Here is a 12,025-nt window from a genome sequence, read left to right as displayed (position 1 = left end):
GACCGAGGCCGTTTAGGGCTTTAAAGGTCAGCACCAACACTTTGAATCGTGCTTGCAAACTTACTGGCAGCTTTGGAAAGCTATAGTAAAAAGAGTGCAGCGCATCCTACTTTCTTGGGAACTGTATGATGCAAAGGTGCTATTGGCTTATGGAACTCACGTGACCTTTTAATTTTAATTCAGTTGGAGAAGTATGCAAGCATAATAAAAGGGAAAGTACCGTAATTATGATACAGTAAAACCCGCAATGGCATTTGGTTTTTTAAAAAATATTTTATCAGGAAAGCCATATATGCAAAGCTGGCTGCCTGGGAAGTAGGCTTCTCGAATACCATCAATGGCTTCTGTTTATCAAATCTGTTGTGCCTTGGGAGGCTTTGGGGACACACTCGTCAGGAGGCAAGGCTCTCAAAAAAGAGCCGTATGATAGCAGGAAAGTCCTGGTTCCATAATAGTTTAACCAAGTCCAGTGCAGTCTAGCGAGTAAACTATATAAAAACACTACAGCCACGCATTTTGTCTCCTAGGCAGTAGGATCCTTATGCAAAGATCACTCCTGCTTTTCTGAACTTCTGGTTGTCACTAGAATGAAATGATTTGGATGGGTGAAGATAACGAACTTAATTTGTTCTGGAGGTCCGTTCTTAACCTGAAACCGTTATTAACCTGAGGTACCACTTTAGTTAATCGGGTCTCCCGCTGCTGCCGTGCGATTTCTGTTCTCATCCTGAGGTAACGTTCTTAACCTGAGGTACTACTTCCGGGTTAGCAGAGTCTGTAACCCGAAGTGTTTGTAACCCAAGGTACCCCTGTATTCAAAACCTGATAAATTGTCTTTTCAGTAAGATCCCCCTCTTTCCCAAAAGGCTAGTCTCTTTGATAATATTTGAAGTCTAAAAGAATTTTACATGCATGTTAGGAATTTTTATCCCTAGATTTAACTAAGATAGCAATACCTGGCCTAGAGCAAGGTACTGATGTATTGAAATAAAGTTCAGATTTCAAGCATGGTGAGCAATATAGCACAACCATCTCTCTTAAGATACTCTGAATGTAGTAGTAGGTAGATAACAAAGGGTGTGTGTGTGTGTGTGTGTGTGTGTGTGTGTGTGTGATTTCTTTATTAAATTTGTCAGCCTAGGGTAACCCACAGTGACTTACAATCAAACAAATAAATAGACAATAAACCCCACATGCATACATTAAAGCCAAAAGGAAAGAGAAATAAATTTAAAACATCCCACCCACTTCTAAAAGGCCACAGATAGTTAAAGGTCAAAGGCCTGGCTATGGAGGAAAGGTTTTGGCTGGCGCTATATATATATATATATATATATATATATATATATATATATATGGACGCAGGTGGCGCTGTGGGTTAAACCACAGAGCCTAGGACTTGCTGATCAGAAGGTCGGTGGTTCAAATCCCCACAACAGGGTGAGCTCCGTTGCTCGGTCCCTGCTCCTGCCAACCTAGCAGTTTGAAAGCACGTCAAAGTGCAAGTAGATAAATAGGTACTGCTCTGGTGGGAAGGTAAACGACATTTCCGTGCGCTGCTCCGGTTCGCCAGAAGCGGCTTAGTCATGCTGGCTACATGACCTGGAAGCTGTACGCTGGCTCCCTCGGCCAATAAAGCGAGATGAGCGCTGCAACCCCAGAGTCGGTCACAACTGGACCTAATGGTCAGGGGTCCCTTTACCTTTATATATGTGTGTGAGTGTGTGTGTGTGTGTGTGTGTGTGAGAGAGAGAGAGAGAGAGAGAGAGAGAGAGAGAGAGAGAGAGAGAAGGGGGGGGAGAGGGAGAGAAATTTGCATAAAACCTTTCATATGGTAACAAAACAGGTTTTGAAATGCTCTGGACAGTGTTCTGTTTGAATCCTGCTGCCACTTAATGATGAAAAGGCTGCCACATTTTGAGGCCTAGAAATAAGAATTTTGTAAATTTGATAAATTCTAATGATTTTTTTTAAATTAAAAATTGCCAGTGGTCACTTCAACAGCATGCTTAAGTTGTACTTCCATGGGGACACTTTAATGCTGCTGCTGCTGCTGTTGCTACTGCTGTTGTTTTGATGCCACTCCGCAGAACTTCCCAAAATGCAAAATGTTGGTATCAAAAGTGAAGACATTTGATTCTCTCATACTATTTGAAACCGCATGTTCATGGATATATTGCCAGAGTCACTGTCAGTCAAAAATTTTTGTAAACTGATATGAACATCTGAATTTTTAAACAGACCAAAAAAATGGCATTGCTGTTTCAGTGGGGGTTCTCTCCATCCCCCCCCCCCCCCCGGTAAATGGTACTGAGTATCTTTATGGTGTGACAGATCTGGCAGATACGTGGTAGATTATCTCAGCGGCCCAGATGGTGCGTCTCTCGCTTTATCAAGCGAAATGGTTGGACAGTTGCAAAGTTATGTGAAAGAAGGCTGCCATTTTACCATCCTGTTCTGCCAAACTAGCAACTGTACGTCCCCAGCTCTTGGCTTCCTCTAGACAGAGCCTTAAGGCCTGGTTGTCTGTGGATGCGCATTCGTGCAGCGGCGCTGCCAAATCGAAACCTCAAAAATGAGAGGAGTTACCGGACTGTGATGTCCTCTATTGCTGAGCCTGCAGGGTGATGTAGAATTAGGCATGACCCTACAGCTGCAACCAAGCCACCTCCTGACAGCCTCCAGCTAGTTTTGATAGAGTTGTCCTTGCTGGTATTGCCATCTGGGTTCTAAGCAGCAGCACAATAAACCCATCTCCAAATGACACAGAGCGAGAACCAAAGGAGAATTAACTTGCAGTTCTTCTGTAGGGATGTTCAGGAGGCTTAAGGTAAAGGTACCCCTGTCCGTACGAGCCAGTCGTGACCGACTCTGGGGTTGCGTGCTCATCTCGCTTAAGAGGCTGGGAGCCAGCGCTGTCCAAAGACACTTCCGGGTCACATGGCCAGCGTGATGAAGCTGCTCTGGCGAGCCAGCACCAGCGCAGCGCACGGAAACGCTGTTTACCTTCCCGCTATAAAGCGGTACCTATTTATCTACTTGCACTTAAGGGTGCTTTCGAACTGCTAGGTGGGCAGGAGCTGGGACCTAACGACGGGAGCTCACCCCGCCGCGGGGATTCAAACCGCCGACCATACGATCGGCAAGTCCTAGGTACTGTTTTTTTAGCCACAGCGCCACCCGCGTCCCTTTGTAATAATTGTTCTTTAACTGTAGTGGTTGGCATAAAACGATAGGGCCATTTTGCCAATGCTACCGTTGTAAGCTGTTGTTCAATGTACAAGTGATTGAGTTATCCCGCTTCAGCTGAGATCAGCATAAAAGGAGGAGAGAGAGTGGTCATCATCAGAACACCATGGTATTTAGAGCGACGTTGTTTGTGCAAGCGTGCAAGTTAAATGGGAAAGAAATGCAGTTTCTTGGTCTGCTTCCATTGGCAAATCTACGATCCACGTTAGAAAGCTCGTGAGAAGTAAAAGATACCCAGTCACTTGGGAAATGAAGAGCTGCTATTGTGTATAAAGAAATGTTCAATATAAGAACCATTTTATATAAATACAAACAGATAATTAGAAAGATAATGGAAATGAAGAAAATTCAAGTGTCTGGGTGGTAATGCTACTTTTAAAATTTATATATTTAATCTACAAGTTTTGGGGGGAAATATTTGACTAGGATGTCTAAAAAAAGCTCCTCAAAGGTTTATTTTAGCTTTAATTAGATCTAGACAGAATTCATTATTTTTAATGGCTTTTCATCAGTGAGCTGAAGTCATTATTTGAAATGTACAGTAGCAAGTAGCAAAACAAGCTAATTTGGGGGGGGGGCTTCTATTTAAAGTCACCCTATGTATTAAAGAAGCTATTATTAAAACTACAGTTAGAAAGATGATATTATCTGAACTATGAACACTGAAGGTCTAAGCAAGGATTTTGCCCTCTCCTCCATATGGAGGGAAGCAGTATTTTTTTTTTAAAGGAAAGAAAAACAGAAAAACAAAGTTTGAAAAGAGTTTACAGAGGACTTGGAAAAGAAGAACAGCCTTGGTATATTAGGCCAATGGCTCATTGAGTGAGCCTGCTGCCTCCAGCCCACGGCTGTGTGCCAGACCAGCCTATATTGAGGACGTGGTCTGGAAACACATTTTTTGAAGCATAGCATGGGGACTAACAGAAGGACAACAAAAATGGATTTCACTGGCCGTTACGGTCGCTAAGAGACTTAATGCTTCGAGCCTGGAAGGATAAATACTCACCAACTATTACTCAATAGTCTGAAGTCCTTAGTGCCCTTGCTATATTTGAACATATTCTCTGTAAACACCAACTTCATTTGGATACCTATCCAGACTATATCAATCTGTATGTGTAAATTAAGGTGGATGCATTGATGCTTATAGTATTCATAATGTGAGCTGTGGGGTGTTTGAAATTCATTTCTCCTGCTGCTTTTTAAATGCTTTATTATTTTCCCATTCCCAGCTCCATGTCAGCAGAATGAGTTGATGGCTCCACCCCTTCATTTAAGGCAGGAGCAGAACCACTTTATTATTAAGGTTTTATTACTTTATCTATTACTCATCTTATAAACTGCCTTTAAGAGTGCAACTGCCCACCCAAGGCAGTGTACAAAATTCCATAAACATATAATAATATACAGAACCTTTAGTTTAAAGCCACTTTACACATACCCTTAACATTGAGCAATAGCAATGACCATTGATTAAATGAATAAAGGTGGGTTGAAATAAAAATGTTTAAAAGATTTCTCATGATATTGACAAAGATGGAAACACGCAGGTTTCCTGGGGGTATTTTAATGCTTTTCTTTTTTAAAAAAAAATTATCAGAGTGATATTTACATACCTTCCAAGTCTCCCAATTTTCCAGGGGCAGTCCTGGAATTACAGAAGCCATCCTGGTTTCTGATTTGATCCTGGAATGTCATGATTTTCTTTTTCCCTCCTCTCCATGTCTCAGAGAACAATTAAAAGTAGTGTGTGTGTGTGTGTGTGTGTGTGTGTGTGTGTGCTGTTTTTAACATTTTGAGTACCCACCATTAATTTTCAAGAGCATTTTTTAAAAAACAAACAAGCAAACCTCCCAAGACAAGACGAAATGCAAATGATTGGCAGTGTCATCCTGTGTACTTTCTCAACTGTCTAATGCTGAAGAAATATATATATCGTGTAGAATGGCAATCGTACTTTGATGTAGGGAATAGGCAATCAATACCTTCAAGCTAGAAAAAGCATTCTATTTCCTCCCCTAATGATATAGGGCTGTTGTTGTTTGGCAAGACAATGGTGTTTGGAGCATGAGACACTTAAAAAAAGAATTAATTTGAAATCTGTACCAGAAGATCAGTTTCAATTAAAACCGCACTTGAGTGTTCATGGACAGAAAAGCGAGCCGTTAGCTCTAAACCTTCTAGCACTTAGCAGTGAATAAATGGATTCCATTGCAACCAAATGTCTTGATTACAAACTTAATAAAATATCTATCTTTATGGCTGTTGTATAGTTTTGAAACAACAACAAATATTTAAAATTAAAATGAAGTCCCAAGTATTTCCCCCCCTTATTTTTGACTCTTGATGGCGGGGGGGGGGGATTCAACACAGTGCTGAGGAGATTGCTCTGTCAGAGCAAACATTTATGCATTTATGATTGAAACGTTTTCCCTCTCCTGTGTGTTGTTCTTGGGGTTATCCTGACAAACCCCCAAGTCAGTTGAGGGGGCATGCAGAGGGAGGAGAGAGGGAAAGCCCCATTGCACCAGCAGATATCCCTATGTAGGCTTCTGCTTGCTGGACTGGTTAGTTGATTCCGCCCCTTAATACTTGGTAGCTGTAACAAAATGTCTGCTCATCAGTTGGATTTGTAAATGGCTTTTGGTTCTGATCTTCATCAGTAGGCATATTTTCGGCTTTCTGTGGGATAAAAGTTTTAAACTAATTAAGAAGTGGTGGTGGAATGTTCTTAGAAGTGAAATTCCAATAACGATACAAAGTATATTAACAGCTTTGTAAATACGGTGATAATTTATGTCGTGTGTGGGGCACAGGGGAACTAACTGAAGTGTTCGTTTGATAACTCAACTTTACCATCTTGGCTGAGCCATCACTACAAAGTGTTCTTCCTCTTTTGAAACAGGTGCATATGGTCCTGAGCACTGGGTCACTTCAAACGTGGATTGCGGAAGAACTCAGCAGTCTCCCATAGATATCGTAGATCATCAGGCACATGTTGGAGAAGAATATCAAGAAATACACCTGGTTGGTTTTGATAATGAATCCTCTAACAAGACATGGATGAAAAATACCGGGAAAACTGGTGAGGACTGCATAATTACTTTCTTATGGTTGATTATTTGCATTCTCATTCATGGTTAATTATAAAGACCATAATTATATGGCCGGCGATTCATCCACATGGCTAAGAACTGCATGGAGAGTGAACGTGTGGCTGTGCCTGCTGGCCCCACTCCATCAGCTTTGCCTTACTGGGCTTGACCCCCATCACCATTCACACATTGGGAAAAGGACATGTACCAGGCGAATCCCGTGCTGTGTGTTTGTGTGTTTGTTCCGCATAATGTGGAGGAAGAAGAAGAGGAGTTTGGACTTTATACCCCACCTTTCACTCCCCTGAAGGAGTCTCAAAGCAGCTAACAATCTCCTTTTCCCTTCCTCCCCCACAACAAACACTCTGTGAGGTGAGTGAGGCTGAGAGACTTCAGAAAAGTGTGACTAGCCCAAGGTCACCCAGCAGCTGCATGTGGAGGAGCGGGGAATCGAACCTGGTTCACCAGATTATGAGTCCACCGCTCTTAATCTCTACACCACACTGGCTCCCTATGGGAGCATTAGGAACCCTAGGGGAGGCTCTCTTTTTACAGATGTTCCCCTCCAACAAAGGGATGGGGTCAGCAGTGTGGCTCTACTGTCTTGCTCCATGCAATTCTTAATTGCAGGAGTGAACATCAGAATAGGAGTTATGAAGATCTCCTTTTATGGTTTTTCTCAAGTTGATTCTCAATATGATGCCCAATCTCTACTGTAAATATATCCCTAGTTAGGTTGCTAATCTTTATATCATATAAGGACCTGGGGGAAAGACTATGCAACCCAGTATCAAAGAGTGTAATAATAATAATAATAATAATAATAATAATAATAATAATAATAATAATTTATTTGTACCCTGCCCATCTGGCTGGGTCTCCCCAGCCACTCTGGGCGGCTTCCAACAAAGATTAAAAATACATTAAAATGTCACACGTTAAAAACTTCCCTGAACAGGGCTGCCTTCTGATGTCTTCTAAATGTCAGGTAGTTGTTTATCTCTTCGACATCTGATGGAGGGCGTTCCACAGGGACTACCGAGAAGGCCCTCTGCCTGTTTCTCTGTAACTTGACTTCTCGCAGTGAGGGAACTGCCAGAAGGCCCTCGGCGCTGGACCTCAGTGTCCGGGCTGAATGATGGAGGTGGAGACAGTCCTTCAGGTATACTGGGCAGAGGCCGTTTAGGGCTTTAAAGGTCAACACCAACACTTTGAATTGTGTATTGGGGTGGTTGTCAAAATAACTGTCTATAGTTGTGAAATCTTAAGGGATTTAAAAAAACAAAAACAGGCAGAAATAATATTCCTGTGTTTTTTAAAGATAGCATTGTTATTGCTTGCTTCTTTCATTGTTACAGTGGACCCTCCGGATACAAACTTAATTCATCCCAGGGGTCTGTACTTAGCCCGAAAAGTCTGTATCCAGAGGCGCCGCTTCTGCACATGTGCACGGCACGATAGAGCGCTTCTGCGCATGTGCACGCGACGAAGCCCAGAAGTATACACTTCCAGGTTTGCCGCATTCGCAACCCGAGGTACCACTGTATATTCATAGGTTTTCTTCATAATGCTTCAGTTGCATTCAGTTTCCTGTGCTGTCAGGTGTAAAACCTTTAATACAAGATTCTTCTGGCCTTGTTAGTGACCCACAAGGGGCTTAAGCCATGTGGCAAAATACTCTTGTGTCGCCCATACTATTGCCTGGAGAAAGCAGTGGCTTTTAGGAATACAGAGATAGGTTGGTCAAACAATTAAAAAAACCACTATCCTGAGTTAGTATTTTTTTTAAACAGAGTTTTTATGTTTATTTATTATTAAAGCTACTCTTAAATGGCTAAATCTGAAAAAAGATTTTCAATTTAGATGCAACAGCTGCTTAGTTGTTTATACTAAAAACTGCAGTGAAATCCCATACCTGTCTCTGCAGAAATAAGTCCCATTGAGATAAATGAGGTTTACTCCCAGGCGGGTGGATGCCGGATAACATACCCCATTGAACTCAGCAGTAGGCTCAGTAGACAGGTATAGAATTGCACCATTAAGCACACAGAACCAAAGTATACTTTGTAGGAATTGTATCCACTGAATTGCAAAACTTTAATGTGGGTCATTAAATCTTTTTTTATTATTATTTTGTTCTACTTTATTGATTACTGCTAAATATCCTTGTAAAAAGGGAAAAGCTTTAAGGAGAATAATTGTTAAAATAAATATCTCATTTTTTCATGATAAAATTCAAGGTCACTTACCGTTCTGCCTATTTAACAGAAGACCAACGAAGTAAGTTTCATGAGAGAAGAATTATGTATATATAGGAAAAAAGTTGTGAGTATAAGGGTGTGGCTGACACGGAAATAAATAATTAGAAAACAGTATGGACTCAACGGAAGCTTTTTCTCCAGTCCCAAAATGTTCAGCATTCTGTGGCCACTGATATGCTCAGTTCTCATTGGGCAGTTTTGAAGTCTTAGCCCCCCCTCCAAAAAAACCCAAGCCTCCTGGTACTAATGTGTGTGCATTAGTTCTGTTTTAGAATATAGGATATGCATGTGTCGTCGCCCCTACTTTCATTCCTCATAACTATGTTGTGTGAATAGAACTATGTGGAACAATTCTCTTTAGGTCTGTTCATAAGCAAGTTCTGCAGAGTTCAGTGAGACTTCTGCCTATGTATTTGCGCATAAGATTACAGCTGTAGGTTTCCACTCCTAAGGTCTGTAATGCTTTAGATCTTTTTGCTTGCACCTCTGCTCTCCAAGCAAAGCCCTGCGCTTCCTTTCCATACAGAGCTTCTAGGCTCAAAATGTTTGCATGCTCCCCACCCCCGCTTTTGTAATTACAGAAACTGCTATTTGGATGTAGTGTGTGCTTCTAAATATTTATAGAAACTTCTGCATTAATAAAAATCCAACTAAATAGTTTACTGCTACGTGCCAGAAGAGTTTGCATCTGTATTGGCGAAAGTCCTTTTTTGCAGCAAAATTTTCTGCAGTGGAATTTTAATAGGCAGTCCAACATCCGTTTATACAAGGGTGAGAGGGCAAAGAGAATATTTAGTGAAGCCACATGGGGCTTTCTGGAATCCCAAGGCATCAAGAAGTGTGAGAACTGAGCTAAGGAAGGTGCTTACCCTTATCGAGTGTTTCAGGTATTGCAGGACTGTGGTCAATGCAGCAGGTTTTTCTTAGCCCCTAAGCAGTGTGAAATGAAGTCCATGTCCCTGCTGTGTGCATTGAGCAATACTAGCTTGGACATAACTGGCATGCTTTACTTATTCTGCACCCCTCCTCCCATTGATCTGATGGTTCAGTGATTTCACTGCAGGAGTACCAAGTTGGCACTTTGATTTTATTTTTACCTTGTCAGCACTGCCTTTTGAATCATAAAAGAGTTGGAACAGACCACAAGGGTCATCTAGTCCAACCCACCATGGGGCTTGAACCTGTGACCTTGAGATTAAAAGCAGGGGTAGGCAACCTAAGGCCTAGGAGCCGGATGCAGCCCAATCGCCTTCTAAATCCGACCCACAGACAGTCCAGGAATCAGCGTGTTTTTACATGAGTAGAATGTGTCCTTTTATTTAAAATGCATCTCTGGGTTATTTGTGGGGCATAGGAATTCATTCATCTCCCCCCCCCCCAAAAAAAACCATAGTCTGGCCCACTACATGGTCTGAGGGATGGTGGACCGGCCCACGGCTGAAAAACGTTGTCGATCCCTGGCTTAGGGCCTCATCAAACCTAAATCAAGAGGTGAGGTGAGGAGGTTGGTGCAGTGTTAATGCTCCAGCAGGAGCACCCGATTGGCTCCACTGATGCGTTTGCACCTCACCAGCCTAACTTCTCCTGGCAAGCAACAGCAACATTAGCACAGGTCCAGTGAGCTGTAGCACAGCAACATGCCATTTGCTGCTGCATTTCAACAATGTAGTTATGTGCTTCTCCTTGCCAGAGGATAAGGGCTCGGATCTGATGTTAGGGAATACAGCCATAATAGAACTCTAAATTAAAACCACTAATAATGAAGGTGCACTGGAGTAAGATTGCTTATTATGTTGTTACCCTAAACGTATTTACTTTGAAATAAGTTCAAATTAAATCAATGGGACTCAATTCCATATGCAGGCATCCAGACTTGGGGGTTAGGGTATGACAAAAGAGTTAGAACTTTAAGATAGTAATGTTAGCATGGATGGCAAAAGAAGGTCTTAAAAAATATTGGCAGGCTTTGCCCAGACACATAAAAAAGCTGGAACAAATCTCCTTTCTAAGGTGGTAGGTTGATGAAGTTTGAAAATTCTAGGTTTGACAGGTTGTCATGTAAACATGTTTAAATAGGGAATTCCAAAGCCTGGTAAAATTTCCATACAATAACAACAAGAAGAAAAATAACTTAAACGGGGGAAAGGAGACATGGATTCTCATTTCTAAGCTCAGTATAAGTGAGTATATAAGCTCATGGCTAAGTGCCTTCAAGTGTGGGGGCCCGATATCAGTGTCCCCTCCATAGTGGTTAAGAGCAGCAACAGGACCATCTGCAGCAAATGCCTATGAACCACCCACCTTTTTTATCCTCCACAACCACAGAGCATCTTGGGACCATCAAAACAGCTGTTTTCCAACTGTCCACTGATGCTGTCCTGTAAATCAAAGCATGAGGACACATAAGGGAGGGAAGGCCTGGTACAGGGTGGGTGTCCCCAGGTGGCCTTGTAGACACTCAAGAAAGTTGGGTGCTGACACCAGCTCTGCTTTTTTCCAGATCCTCTAAGGCAGGGGTCAGCAAACTTTTTTCAGCAGGGGGCCGGTCCACTGTCTCTCAGACCTTGTGGGGGGCCGGACTATTTTGAGGGGGGGGAGAACAAATTCCTACGCCCCACAAATAACCCAGAGATGCATTTTAAATAAAATGACACATTCTACTCATATAAAAACACGCTGATTCCCTGATCGTCCGTGGGCCAGGTTTAGAAGGCACTTGGGCCGGATCTGGCCCCTGGGCCTAAGTTTTGCTTACCCATGCCCTAAGCTACTGAAGGTAATGGGGCCCTTTATATGTCCAGCTGTCCTTTGTCAACAACAAATTGCCACTGTTTTCTGTGTTGAATATATGCTGCAGTGGTACCTCGAGTTACAAACGCTTCAGGTTACAAACTCTGCTAACCTGGAAGAGTTACCTCAAGTTGAGAACTTTGCTCCAGGATGAAAATGGAAATCGTGTGCCAGCGGCGCAGCGGCAACAAGAGGCCCTATTAGCAAAAGCACGCCTCTAGTTAAGAACAGTTTCAGGTTAAGAACGGACCTCCAAAACGAATTAAGTTCGTAACTAGAGGTACCACTGTATATGGTAATTTATGGATGTAAAGGGTATCTAAAGCCATTTGCTACTGTTGCTGTATGTAGGTTTTATTTTATTTGTTTTTTATCTTATATTTTGGAAATGTACATCCAGGGGTTTTTTTCTTTAAATTTTTTGGGGGGGCCCAAGAGAGTGGGGCCCTAAGCTATAGCTTGTTTAGCTTATATGTAAATCCGGCACTGCTCCTGATAAGTTCCAGCAACTGCAGCTGACCAGATGAGCAGCCACGCCATCTGCGACTGTTTAAATGACCATAGTACAAATAAGGTTTAATAGTAATAATTAAAGCTATCTTTCTAGCTTTGATATTGGAAACATTTCCT

The 12,025-nt window shown here is 42.1% G+C and overlaps 1 protein-coding gene across 4 annotated transcripts in view; it reads left to right on the top strand.

Annotated features, from left to right (window-relative positions):
* The window catches only part of PTPRG (protein tyrosine phosphatase receptor type G), a 555,232-nt gene that overhangs the window by 284,165 nt on the left and 259,042 nt on the right, over positions 1–12,025 (top strand). For all 4 annotated transcript variants that reach the window (XM_081852306.1, XM_081852304.1, XM_081852303.1 and 1 more), the window contains exon 3: positions 6,155–6,334. In XM_081852306.1, the coding sequence (XP_081708432.1) occupies positions 6,155–6,334 (180 nt within the window). The remainder of the gene's footprint in view (positions 1–6,154; positions 6,335–12,025) is intronic.

This window comes from Podarcis erhardii (genome assembly GCF_964252035.2).
Source record: "Podarcis erhardii genome assembly, chromosome: 2".
NCBI lineage: Eukaryota > Metazoa > Chordata > Lepidosauria > Squamata > Lacertidae > Podarcis > Podarcis erhardii.
This window is presented reverse-complemented; position numbering and strand designations above follow the sequence as displayed.